The sequence below is a fragment of the Microcebus murinus genome, chromosome 3 (assembly GCF_040939455.1).
Source record: "Microcebus murinus isolate Inina chromosome 3, M.murinus_Inina_mat1.0, whole genome shotgun sequence".
NCBI classification, from domain to species: Eukaryota; Metazoa; Chordata; class Mammalia; order Primates; family Cheirogaleidae; genus Microcebus; species Microcebus murinus.
This window is the reverse complement of record NC_134106.1, coordinates 25,851,822-25,866,019: the sequence shown is the minus strand read 5'-3', so window position 1 is coordinate 25,866,019 and position 14,198 is coordinate 25,851,822. Positions and strand designations below refer to the sequence as shown.

At 41.1% G+C, this 14,198-nt stretch overlaps 1 protein-coding gene across 4 annotated transcripts in view; it reads right to left on the bottom strand.

The window, feature by feature from the left end:
* Nucleotides 1-13,909, bottom strand: part of SPAST (spastin) — a 61,953-nt gene extending 48,044 nt beyond the window's left edge. For 2 of the 4 annotated variants that reach the window (XM_012788377.3, XM_012788378.3), the window contains exon 1: nucleotides 13,198-13,907. In XM_012788377.3, the coding sequence (XP_012643831.1) occupies nucleotides 13,198-13,612 (415 nt within the window). In that variant the 5' untranslated portion in view covers nucleotides 13,613-13,907. Of the gene's footprint in view, nucleotides 1-13,197 lie in introns of all 4 variants that reach the window. The other 2 variants (XM_012788379.3, XM_076000655.1) reach the window with 2 other exon arrangements.
* Nucleotides 13,910-14,198: the final 289 nt, after the last annotated feature.

The following is a 14,198-nucleotide window of genomic DNA, read 5'->3' as shown; positions in this document are numbered from 1 at the left end:
ATCAATGATTAGAACTGTTTTTCATTTTTTCCCAATCTCATAAGAAAAATTTCTTATAATATCATCAGAATCTTACACTACCTACACTGCAAAAGATTCTTGAGTTTGTTGTAAATCAACTCAAGTTATTTCTTTTTTTTTTTTTTTTTTTTTTTTTTGAGACAGAGTCTCACTTTGTTGCCCAGGCTAGAGTGAGTGCCGTGGCGTCAGCCTGGCTCACAGCAACCTCAATCTCCAGGGCTCAGCGATATTGCCTCAGCCTCCCGAGTAGCTGGGACTACAGGCATGCGCCACCATGCCCGGCTAATTTTTTGTATATATATTTTTAGTTGGTCAATTAATTTATTTCTATTTTTGGTAGAGACGGGGTCTCGCTCAGGCTGGTTTCGAACTCCTGACCTTGAGCAATCCGCCTGCCTCGGCCTCCCAGAGTGCTGGGATTACAGGCGTGAGCCACCACGCCCGGCAACTCAAGTTATTTCCATGTTCACCTTCTTGGTTTCAATAAAGAAAATATCTGTTTACATGTTAATTTGAAAATAAAGGGGAAATTACAGAAAATATTAAAATAGCACTTGCATTCTGACTGTGAGAATATTGATAACAATGTCCTATTTACTGAAAAACTTAAAAACACTGAGTACAACATAGCAGATATAACAGAAATTTCTTTCTTGTGTCTCTTCCCATTTCCATGCCCGTTCCCTTCTGAGAAACCAATATCACAAATTGCGTATCTTTCTAGTACATGTTTTTCTATTGTCCATATCTATATTTGTATTATTTTTAATATACATTTTGAAGACTAACCAAATGCATAAATTTATGTTTCTTTTGAGATCTAAGTAGCCAGTTCATTCATTTTGACTTCTGTACAGTATCCTGTATTATCCTACAATTTATTAAACTATTTTTTCTATTAAAGGATATTGAGATTGTTTCTGGTTTTTTAATATTTTAAACAGTGCTGCAATAAACATACTTGTACCTGTCTCCTAATGCATATCTCCAGTTTCTCTAGGGTATAAGCTTAAGAAATACAATTGATGTGTCATATAGTTCATCACATTTTCTCTATTCACCAGAAATCAGCAAAGTGCTTTTTAAGAGTGCTTGTGCCCCCATCAAAAATAAAAAAATTTAAAAAAATAAAATAAATAAAAAAAAGAGTGCTTGTGCCAATTTATAGTGCTAACAGTAGTGTATGAGAGTTCTCATTGACAACATCCTTATGATCATTTGATTCTGTCATTCATATACTCTATATTTTTAAATGAATATTGTGTATAGAACAAAATTTTCAAAGTATTTTTTACCAAACAATTGAAGGACAAAAAAGATAAACTGTATGTTGATTTTTTTTTTTTTTTTAAAGAAATAGGATCTTGCTCTGTCACGCAGGCTGCAGTACAGTGGCACCATTATAGCTCACTGTAGCCTTGAACTCCTGGGCTCAAGCAATCCTTCTGTCTCAGCCTCTCCTGTAGCTGGGAATATAAGCACACGCCACCACACCTGGCTAATTTTTTAAATTTTTTTATAGAGATGAGGTCTCACTATGTTGCCCAGGTTGCTCTAGAACTCTTGGCCTCAAGTGATCCTACTGCTTTAGCTTCCCAAAGTGCTGGGATTATAGGCGTGAGCCACTATGCATGGCCCTGCTAACCTATTTTAAAACAACAAAATGTTTTGAGGACACATAATCTTTAGGCAAATGAGTAATCACAAATAAATTCACTTACTCTATGACCTAACATTCTTTGGTAACAGCTAGTTCATTTATTGCATCATTTGAATCTCATAAGTTAGTATGATAGTAGAAAATGCAGATACCTCTTACCTAAAAGTACAAGACTACTAGAGATATAAAAATATAGGTCAATGGAACAGAAAAGGAAGTCCACAAACAGTCCCATGCATATGTTGTTGATTGACTTAGATAAAAAGGACAAGGTAATTCAAGGAAGAAAGAACAGCATTTTCAAAAAATGATGCTGGAGCAAGAGGCAGTGGTGCAAACCAGTAATCCCAGCTACTCAGGAGGTTGAGGAAGGAGGATTGCTTGAACCCAGGAGTTCAAGACCAGCCTGAGCAATATAGTTGGGGGCGGGGGGGGGGGGGGGGGAGATGCTGGATAAACAACATTAACATGCAAAAGAATAAACTTCACACCACATAGAAAAATTAACTTGAAATGGATCACAGACCTAAATGTAAAATCTAAAAATGTACAACTTATAGAAGAAAATATAGACCAGGTGTAGTAGCTCACGCCTGTAATCCTAGCACTTTGGGAAGTCGAGGTAGGAAGATTGCTTGAGGTCAGGAGTTTGAGACCCCATCTTCAAAATAAGTAGAAAAATTAGCCAGGCATGATGGTACATGCCTGTTGTCCCAGCTACTCATGAGACTGAGGTGGGAAGACTTCTTGAGCCCACACTGCTGTGGGCTATGATGACACCACTGCACTCCAGCGTGGGTGACAGCATGAGACTCTGTCTCAAAAAAAAAAAAAAACAAAACAAACACAAAATTCTTTGTAATCTTGGGTTAGGCAAAGATTTCTTAAAGAGAATACAAAAATCATAAACCATAAGAGGAAAACACTGATAAACCAGATTTCATTAAAACTCCTGCTCTTCAAAAGACAGAGTAAATACAATGAAAAGACAAGCCACAGAATGATTGTGAGAAAATATTTGTAAAACAACATTTTTTTTTTTTTTTTTGAGACAGGGTCTTACTATTTTGCCCAGGGTGGTTTCAAACTATTGGGCTCAAGGGATCCTCCTGCCTCAACCTAGACTCTCAAGTAGCTGGGAATACAGGTGCATGCCACCAAGCCTAACTAACATGTCTAAAAAGGACTTGTAACTAATATATATAAAGCATTCTTACAACATAATGGTAAAATTTTAAATAGGGGGCAAAAGAGTGAAATATACACTTTGCCAATGAAGAAATGTAAATGGCAAATGAGCATATGCTCAACATCACTAGTTGTTAGGGAAGTACGAATTAAAACCATAAGATACCCCAATGTACCTAATTTAGAATGGCAAAAAACAAAAGCACAGGAAAATCCCAAAACATTGTAAGAGAAAAGACAACAGACCTCTCATATGTTTGCTGGTGGGGATACAAAACGGTACAGCCAGTTTGGAAAAGAGTAAGTAGTTTCTTATGACATTAAACATATATTTACTACATGACCCAGCAATTCCTTCTTCTACATATTTACCCAACAAGAATGAAAATATCTAAGATCGGTATATGAATTTTTACAGCAGCTTTATTCATAAGAGCTACAAATGGGAAACAACCTAAATGTCCATATATAGTTAATGGATTAACAAATTGTGGTACATCCATATGTAGACTATTGTTCAATAATAAAAAAGATACTGTCACCTTAGTTCTAGTTAGAATAAAAAAAAAATAATAATAATAATAAAAAAGGAATAAACTATTGATACATGTGGGAACATGCATGATCTTAAAAACATTATGCAAAGTAAAAGCCAGACACAAAAGGCTACATAATTTCTCAGGGTGTGATTCACTTCAAAAAAAAAAAAAAAAAAAAAGGCTACATAATTGACACACAGTGAAGATAAAAACAGAAACAGATCAGATCAGTGATTGCCAGGAACAGCAGAGTAGAATGACCATAAAAAAGAACAACGGAACTTTTGGTGTGATGAAATTCGATACATTGATTGTTTTGTTGGCTATCAAACTGTCTGTCAAAACTTAGTTTATCAGGCCGGGCGCGGTGGCTCACGCCTGTAATCCTAGCTCTCTGGGAGGCCGAGGCGGGCGGATTGCTCGAGGTCAGGAGTTCGAAACCAGCCTGAGCAAGAGCGAGACCCCGTCTCTACTATAAATAGAAAGAAATTAATTGGCCAACTAATATATACAAAAAATTAGCCGGGCATGGTGGCGAATGCCTGTAGTCCCAGCTACTTGGGAGGCTGAGGCAGGAGGATTGCTTGAGCCAGGAGTTTGAGGTTGCTGTGAGCTAGGCTGACGCCACGGCACTCACTCTAGCCTGGGCAACAAAGCGGGACTCTGTCTCAAAAAAAAAAAAAAAAACTTAGTTTATCAAAACTCACTGAATCCCTAAAAAGGGTAAAATTTACTATATGTAAATTATATTTCTATAAATCTGATTTTTAAAAGGCATATTACTCCAATATTTATGTATAAGGATATTCATTATGGCTTAGATTATAATACCAGAACTAAAATTTTGATTATCATAATAAGATTAAAAGAGAAGAACTAGAAAAAAATATTTCTAAAAATATCTGTTTGAAGGTACTGGAGTTTCCAAAACAATGAAAATTACCACGCCCATTAGGATGGTTACTAAAAAAAAAAAAATAGCAAATATGGACAGAAGCCAACAGAGGCAACCCTGGCATTTGCACCACTTTTTTATTTGAAGGAATTGTCAATTCAGAAAGCAAAAGTGGATGAGAAAATGAGCAGAGCTTTTAACAGACTTATGGAACTACGCTGACAAAAAATGAATTTCAGAGCATGCCCAGGAAAAGCTGTGGCAAAAGAATTGGGTTGGGTTCCTACATGAGTGAATAGTTAAGAAGAACTAGGCCAGCCCATGTAAGGACTGAAACCTATACTCAAATTACTTTAATCCCTTAAGGTAAAGGTCAGCAAACTATAGCCCATAATCTCCAATGATCACCCTTTTGATTAATTTATGGCAGAAAAATCAAACCGTCCAATGGTCTCCAGTACATAAAAGGCCTCCAAGATACTTTAATATTAATTCCTAGTTTCTAATATGCACCGTGACCCCAAATAACACTCAAATTCAATCAACCAGCATCTGGTTACCAGACTAGATCAAAGTAAGAAACGACTGGGGTGGCAGAAACTTACACCACTTGTTATAGTTTAAATTATTAGCCAATATTTGATCTACAAGTGAACTACATTACATAAGGCAGAGATTAGCAGTATGGCCCAAGATTCCAATCTAGTCAATTGCCTGGTTTTGAACGTAAAGCTTTACTGGATCACACTATGTGGCAAAGTTGAGCGGTCTAATGGAGAGCTTAAAATATTTACTAAATGGTTCAGCAACATAAAAACAAAAAACCCAATTAAAAATGGGCAAAGGACATGAATAGATATTTTTCTAAAGAAGATGCACATATGGTCCATAAGCACATGAGAAGATGCTGACCATCACAAATCTTAGGGAAATGCAAATCAAAACCATAATGAGATGCCACTACTACCCATTAGGATGGCCATTATGAAAACAAATGAGCTGCTTGGCCCATGAGCTGGAGAGTCCTCTGCATTCTTTTTTGGCTGGCATGCTAAGTTATGATTAGCACATTCATAGGGTATTCACTCCTTCCCCAGATATGGCAGTTGATTGGGAGAGGATTAGGGTGGGGCAGGACCAAGATGGGGGCCTGGGGCCCAGCCTTGTCCTTCTTCCCATGTGCACCAAAGCAATAGCACTCACTTTCATTCCTAGGAGACCCAAAATCCCTCGCTATCTACCTAACAAATATAAATTCTAATCATAGAAATAAACAGTCCCCCTGAAATAGGTGGCAACTGGTTTGTACATCAGGCTTCTGTGAGTCTAGTTAGAGTTGGTTCCCTGCATCTCTTTCCCTATAGGCATCTTGAGTATCTGAATTTGTAAGCTGAGCTCTGGTATCCTTGTTAAGTATGGCCCCTAATGAGACTCACCCAGAATAGCCACATATCTGCCCCTCTGACCCTCACCTCATGTTCTCAATTTCAACAAGGCAAAGAGGAGTTAGGAGATGGAGTAACTGGAGCATATAAAGGGGAATTTAAAAAAAATGGAAAAAAAATGTGGAGAAACTGGAACCCTTGTACACTGCTGGTGGCAATGCAAAATGGTATAGCTGCTATAGAAAACAACTTTGCAGTTCCTTGAAAAATTAAACACACAATTACCATATAACCCAGTAATTCCACTCCTGCGTATATATCCAAAAGTATTGACAGCTGGGACTTGAACAGATACTTACTAATACATACTAATGTTCATAGCAGCATTATTCACAAACACAAACAACTCAAATGTCCAAAAATGGATAAACAAAATGTGATATATGCACAACAGAATACTATTCAGCCTTAAAAAGGAATGAAATTCTGATACCTGCTATGACATGGATAAACCTTGAAAACACTATGCTGGCTGGGCACTCACGCTCATGCCTAGAAGCCCAGTACTTTGGGAGGCCAAGTCACACAGACTGCTTAAGCCCAGGAGTTTGAGAACAGCCTGGGCAAGATGGTGAGATCCCGTCTCTACAAAAAATTTAAAAATTAGCCTGGTGTGACAGTATACATCTGTAGTTCCAGCTACTCAGGAAGCTGAGGTGGGAGGACTGCTTGAGCTAAGGAATTTGAGGCTGCTGTGAGCTATGATTACACCACTGCACTCCAGCTTGGGTGACAGAGCAAGACTGTCTCTTAAAACAACAAAAATAAAGAACACTATACTAAGTGACATATGCCAGACACAAAAGGACAAATATTGTAAGATTCCACCTAGAATAGGCAAATTCAGAGAGACAGAAAGTAGAACAGATGTTACCAGAGACTGCAGGGGAGAGGGCAAGAGGGAGGTGGTAAAGGGAAATTATTGTTTAATGGTTATAGAGCTTCTGTTTGGTATGATGAAATAGTCCTAAAAATGGACAGTGGTGATAGCTGCATAACACTGTAAATATACTTAATGCCACTGAATTGTATGCTTAAAATGACAAATTTTATGTTACACATATTTTACTACAATAAAAACATGCAGGCCGGGCGCTGTGGCTCACGCCTGTAATCCTAGCTCTTGGGAGGCCGAGGCGGGCGGATTGTTCAAGGTCAGGAGTTCAAAACCAGCCTGAGCAAGAGCGAGACCCCGTCTCTACTATAAATAGAAAGAAATTAATTGGCCAACTGATATATATATAAAAAAAAAATTAGCCGGGCATGGTGGCGCATGCCTGTAGTCCCAGCTACTCGGGAGGCTGAGGCAGAAGGATCACTCAAGCCCAGGAGTTTGAGGTTGCTGTGAGCTAGGCTGACGCCACGGCACTCACTCTAGCCTGGACAACAAAGTGAGACTCTGTCTCAAAAAAAAAAAAAAAAAAAAAAAAAAAACATGCAAAATAGTCCTTTACAGGAAGTTTGCTAGGCCCTGGTACAGCCATGAAAAAGAACAAACTGGCTGAGCATGATGGGTCACACCTCTAATCCTAGCACTCTGGGAAGCCAAGGCGGGAGGATCACTTGAGGTCAGAAGTTGAGACCAGACTAAGCAAGAGCAAAGACCCTGTCTTTACCAAAAATAGAAAAAATTAGCTGGTCATGGTAGCATATGCCTGTAGTCCCAGCTACTCGTGAGGCTGAGGCAGGAGGATTGCTTGACCCCAGAAATTGTGGCTGCAGTGAGCTAGATGATGCCACTGCACTCTAGCCCAGGTGACAGAGCAAGACTCTGTCTCAAAAAAATATTTAAAAATTTTTTTAATTAAAAAAAAAATTAGATGGGTGTAGTGGCACGCATCTGTAGGTGAAGCTACTTAGGAGGGTGAGGCAGGAGGATCACCTGAGCCCAGGAGTTCAAGACCAGCCTGGGCAACAGCATATCAAGACTCTTGTCTCCAAAAAAAAAGAAGAAAAAGAAAAAAAAAAAGAATTAGGATTGTAGATAGATAATCTTTGCAAAGGATAGGACAAGAAAGTTAGTGGAAGGGAGCAGGCTTCTGGAGCAATATTCTATTTCTTTTTTTTTTTTTTTGAGACAGAGTCTCACTTTGTTGCCCAGGCTAGATTGACCGCTGTGGCGTCAGCCTAGCTCACAGCAACCTCAATCTCCTGGGCTCAAGCCATCCTACTGCCTCAGCCTCCTGAGTAACTGGGACTACAGGCATGCGCCACCATGCCCGGCTAATTTTTTTCTTTGCATATTTTTAGTTGGCCAGTTAATGTTTTTCTATTTTTTTTAGTAGAGATGGGGGTCTCACTCTTGCTCAGGCTGGTTTCAAACTCCTGACGTCAAGCAATCCCCCCACCCGCCTCTGCCTCCCAGAGTGCTAGGATTACAGGCGTGAGCCACTGTCCGTGCCCGGCCCAATATTCTATTTCTTGACCTGAGTGGGTTTACAGCTGTGTGTTCAGTTTGAAAATTCATTAAATAGTACACTAACTATGTACTATGTATTTTAATAAGTGTACTTAAAAACTAAAAAGATAGATGAAGAAGACCAAATGTACTGAAATGGAAAGAGAGTACCAAAGCACATTAAGTCATCGATGAAGGGTCACAGATCATTTTGTATATAACATGTTTTTTTCCTCTAATGAAAAAATATTTGTTTATATAAGTACAAAGAATCTGGAAACTTAACAATAATTGTCTCCCTTAGTGTTAAGATTACAGAGGATTTTCACTTCCTATATTTGTGCACTGTTTCATTTTAGTATGTACTACTGTTTTGTTTTGTTTTTTTTTGAGTCAGAGTCTCACTTCTGTTGCCTGGGCTAGAGTGCCCTGGCATCAGCTTAGCTCACAACAACCTCAAAATCCTGGGCTCAAGCAATCCTTCTGCCTCAGCCTCCGGAGTAGCTGGGACTACACGCATGTGCCACCATGCCCGGTTAATTTTTTCTATATATTTTTAGTTGGCCAATTAATTTCTTTCTATTTTTAGTAGAGACGGGTCTCTCTCTTGCTCAGGCTGGTTTCAAACTCCTGACCTTGAGCAATCCACCTGCCTCGGCTTCCCAGAGTGCTAGGATTATAAGTGTGAGCCACCGCACCCAGCCAGAAGGATATTATGAGTTTGTTCACCTAAACTCTGTTCCTGGTTCTGTTACTGTGAGTCCACTCTTTAAATCTAGTTTCTCCATATATAGCATGGATATCATATTAATGGTTGTCAGTCTTCCAAGGAGGTTCAACGATTAAAGAAAATATCTACAAAATTATTTAACTCCTTGAGAACAATAAGAGATACATAATATACACAAAATATAAGGCATACATTTTATTCATCACATAACAAAAGTCTTAACACAACTCACTGGAGATAAAGTTTTTCTCAAATATTAACTAGAATGCAGAGTTGTGCAAATTAACATTCTATAAATGAAGCTCATATGTTCTTATATTAGGTAAACAGAATTTGCTGTGTTATTCTTCTCTTTTAAAGTAGCTGGTTTCAGACAAATTAAGGCCTTTATAAAAATTCAGTGGAAATTCAAGTATGCTGTAAGAATAAAATTCAGAATAAACAGTCACCATATAAACCACAACATTTATACACTTTTATTAAAATGAGATTTAATTTGGTATTTATCATTTCAAGGTATCAAACGTTTCAATTAATTACCACCACCACAATCTGAAATAGCCCATTTCATCTGATGAAATAAAGTGGCTTTCAGTACAATTAGAAGCTAAGTCAAGTCGTTTCGGGAATGGCAAGGAATGGCAATAACAGCTCCTTACCAGTTTACCACAGCATTAGGAAACCTTTGAAGACTGCCCATCCAATCCATTTCTATTTGTTCATATATATATATATATATTTTTTTTTTTTTTTTTGAGACAGAGTCTCACTTGTTGCCCAGGCTAGAGTGAGTGCCATGGCGTCAGCCTAGCTCACAGCAACCTCAAACTCCTGGGCTCAAGCAATCCTCCTGCCTCAGCCTCCCGAGTAGCTGGGACTACAGGCATGCGCCACCATGCCCGGCTAATTTTTTCTATATATATTAGTTGGCCAATTAATTTCTTTCTATTTATAGTAGAGACGAGGTCTCGCTCTTGCTCAGGCTGGTTTCGAACTCCTGACCTTGAGCAATCTGCCCTCCTCGGCCTCCCAGAGAGCTAGGATTACAGGCGTGAGCCACCACGCCCGGCCTCTATTTGTTCATATATATTTTGATGCGGTGGGAAAGAGGAAGAATTAAATTCTCTTGGCATTAAGTTTTGTGTTGTCAGGGATGGCTGAGAGGCAAACTGACTTCATATGCGAACTCTCAACTACTGGATTAAGGGTAAAGTATAAAAATTTTCAATCTGCTAAAGAAAAAATTTATGACTGAAGAGAATCAGAACAATATAAACTCAATTTTACTTCATTTTTAAAGGATAATAACTGGCCGGGTGTGGTGGCTCATGCCTGTAATCCTAGCACTCTGGGAGGTTGAGGAGGGCAGATTGCTCAAGGTTAGGAGTTCGAAACCAGCCTGAGCAAGAGCAAGACCCCGGCTCTACTATAAATAAAAAGAAATTAATTGGCCAACTAATATATATAGAAAAAATTAGCCGGGCATGGTGGCACATGCCTGTAGTCCCAGTTATTCAGGAGGCTGAGGCAGCAGGATTACTTGAGTCCAGGAGTTTGAGGTTGCTGTGAGCTAGGCTGATGTCACGGCACTTACTCTAGCCTGGGCAACAAAGTGAGACTCTGTCTCAGGAAAAAAAAAAAAAAAAGGATAATAACTAATCAGTTTCAGTTTGAACTAATTTAATTTGGTATATGATAGCATCAGTTGTAGAACACAAATTAAACTAAAAACCTATCATGGCCAGGCACGGTGGCTCATGCCTGTAATCCTAGTACTGTGGAAGGCCGAGGCAGATGGATTGCTCAAGGTCAGGAGTTCAAAACCAGCCTGAGCAAGAGAGAGAGACCCGTCTCTACTAAAAATAGAATGAAATTAGCTGAACAACTAAAAATATATGGAAAAAATTAGCCGAACATGGTGGCACATGCCTGTAATCCCAGCTACTCAGGAGGCTGAGGCAGAAGGATTGCTTGAGCCCAGGAGTTTGAGGTTGCTGTATGCTGGCCTGATGACAGGGCACTCTAACCTGGGCAACAGAGTGAGACTTTGTCGCAAAAACAAAAAGAGCTATCTCATAAGCCACTCTGATGTCCACTTTAGAAAACATAGTATACATCAAGAAAAAACCGGAAACATTTATCAGTAGAAAGAGTGGGAAACACAATGGTACACAGATCACTGAAAACATTTTTAAAAATTAAGGAGATTTAAGTATAATAGATATAAGCAAACATGTGATACTCAAGATAAGTAACCAGCATGAGACCCAAGGTCTGAATTCTATTTCTGTCACTTATTCCTCATGTGGAACTGCTTTCTCTTCAAATCTAAGAGCCCAGGGTCTTTTTTTTTCTTCTAAATACATGGGTTTTCCTTAATCTCTCCTCTTATTCTACCTCCTAACTCCAATCACCCAGTGTTAACCAAAATTTCCCTTCATGTTCTGACATTCTCTTCCTAAATACAACAATTAAAATAAGCTACCCTTAAACATATTCCTCCATTCTAAAACATCTGATCAGAGGACTCTACTGTAACAGCATATTACAATAAAACAATGCTTTTCTAGGAAGGGATGACGGCACCCCTCTTCATCCTCCCCAAGAGATCTTGGATGCTCCTAAGAAGTGGTGAAGAATGGAGCAGTTAACAAAAACAAACACATAGTTTTCTTTCCTTAAATGTGTCTCCTTTCTTGAACTCTCTTCACCTCCACTCTGTCCTTAACACTCAAAAAGCATGAATACCTGCCTCTTTCCCTATATCCTACTTCTCACTCCCAGAGCCCACAAAGGAAATAGGTATCAACAAGGCTGAAATTCTAGAACAGATTCTGGTGTTGGTAGCAGAGAAAGACACTAGGAATGAAGTGCAGATTGCTCTTGTTTTCATTAATGGATAATACAAGTAAGTACCTAATTGAGTAGTGGAAAAGTTCTTTGGGAGAGGGAAAAGCAAGATCTCAGCACACTGAAAGTAAGGATAAAAAGAGGGAAATTTTAAATATTATAAGACTCCTTCTAACTTTATTACTTTCCATAAAAAGTTTAACATTAGCTAATACCATAGCTTTGGAATAACCTGCTTTATCCTTTAAGCCTCAGTTTCTTCATCTGTAAAATGCTGATACCAATAACACTTTCACCTTACAGGGTTATTGTTATTGTGAGTTTTGAATGAAATAACACATGCAAAGATAATAGCACAATGCCTGGCACATAGGAACACTAAAAATGTTAATTTAAAAGAAACTTGAAAGGGCTGGGTGCAGTGGCTGATGCCTATAATCCCAGCACTCTGGGAAGACAAAGGGGGGAGGATTGCTTGAGGTCAGGAGTTTGAGACCACCCTGAGCAAGAGCAAGGCCACACTTCTACTCAAAAATAGAAGAAGAAAACAAAAATTAGCCGGCCAACTAAAAATAGAAAAAATTAGCTGAGCCTGGTGGCACCCATCTGTAGTCAAAACTACTCAAGAGGCTGAGGCAGGAGGATCACCTGAGTCTAGGAGTTTGAGGTTGCAGTGAACTATGATGATGCCACTGCACTCTAGCCCAGGCAACAGAGTGAGACTCTGTCTCAAAAAAAAAAAAGAAAAGAAACATAAATTTTCATTGTAGGTTTTATTGTAAAATGATATGTATAAGTTTATCCAATTCATTCATTTAACACTTCAACTTAGAAATTTAGAAGATACCTTGGAATACTGATTAAAATCAAAACAACCAGGGGCAAAAGTTTTATGCTAAAAAATTTACTAAAAAATATTCGGGAGTCATTATATTGATAAAATGTTACGGAACTTTTAAAAATGCAAACTGAACTGTAATCATTTGCAGCTATTCCTTTCAAAATTAAGTCACCATTTGTTCTTTTTTTTCTAACACTACAGTACTCTATTTTCATTAAAAGCCTATAACAAGGCACAGCTTCTTCGATATCAAAACCTTTTGGAAACCTGGCTCAGAGGAAGCCACACATTGTTTACAGTGCTGGAAAGGACCCGTGTGGTCACTCTAGGACAACTGTCACTGTCACCAGCCCGTCTGGGTGTCCCATAGTGACTTGGGTCATGCAAAAGTGTGGGGGAAGGCTGGAGTCTGAAACAAAGTCTATAGCTAGGGTTCTCTGAAAACGGACAGAGGTTTAACTGAGAATCCGAGACGAGGCTCTGACTTGTGGGGAAGCAGTCCCCCGGGACAAATTAATTTCGGGGGCGCGCCGCCCCTTCCCTCAGGAAAGGGACGCAGGTGTTGCCCTCCACGGCGACCCCTCCCGCTTTCTTCCCGGAGCCGCCGCCCCTTTCCCCCAGCCGCGTTACCTTTCTCGTCCTCGTCGATGCGCAGGGCAATGGAGATGTACTCGAAGGCCTGTTTGTGGAAGGCTCGGACGCTCTCGGCCTCACCGCCCGGCATCGGCGCCGGGGGCGAGGCCGAGGCCGGCGCCGGAGCGGCCCGGGAGCTCCTCTTGGCTGCCATGAGGGCGCGGGAGAAGCGCTGGCAGAGCCACACGAAGAGGAGCCCCAGGTGGAAGGCGACCAGACGCAGCAGCGCGAAGCCTACGAACAGCGGGTAGGAGAAGTAATACAGGTTCTGCTTATGCGGCGACTCGCGCGCTGGGGCCCGCCCGGCGGCGGGAGGGGCGGGGGCCCGGCAAGGAGGCGGAGGCCTGGGAGGCACCGGGCTGCTGGGGCCGCGGGAGCCTTTCTTCTTCCCTCGTCCACCCGGAGAATTCATTCACAGCTCCCACTGCCGCCGCCGCCATAACCCGCCTCCCGCAGACCGACGGGGACCAAGCGACGGCGGCGGCCACTGCCACGGCAAGGGCCACAGACGCCCGAGGGCCCGCCGGCCCCAGGAGCTCGACACCTCTACACAAGGCCCGCCGGCCCCGCCCCTTTCTCCTTCCGCAGCCAGGAGCACAACCCGGTCTCCTCTTCCAGCTGTCGACGGCTCCGGCCCCTCCCTCCCTTCCTCTGTCCTCTCAGCCGCCTGATGGCCCAGAGCGGCGGCCGCGCACGCGCACGTTCGCCCGTGTCTTCCTCCGGCGCGCGCACGCCCCGTCTTTGTTGACCTGAGTTCCTGTGCGCGTGCGCGGCGCCCGCCGCTCGCCTCAAGAACTACAGTTCCCAATGTGCAATTCGCTCCCGTCGGCCCGGGGCTCCGTCCCTCCGCTGGCTCTCGGCCCCGGGACCTCTCAGTAGGGAACCTGGGTAATCAACCCACGCAAGGGGCGATTGTAGCTTGGGGTCGCTAGGGTAGGTTGCAGGTCCTATATCCTCAGTGTTATCATGTTCTTGTTATCATGTTCTTATATATCTTT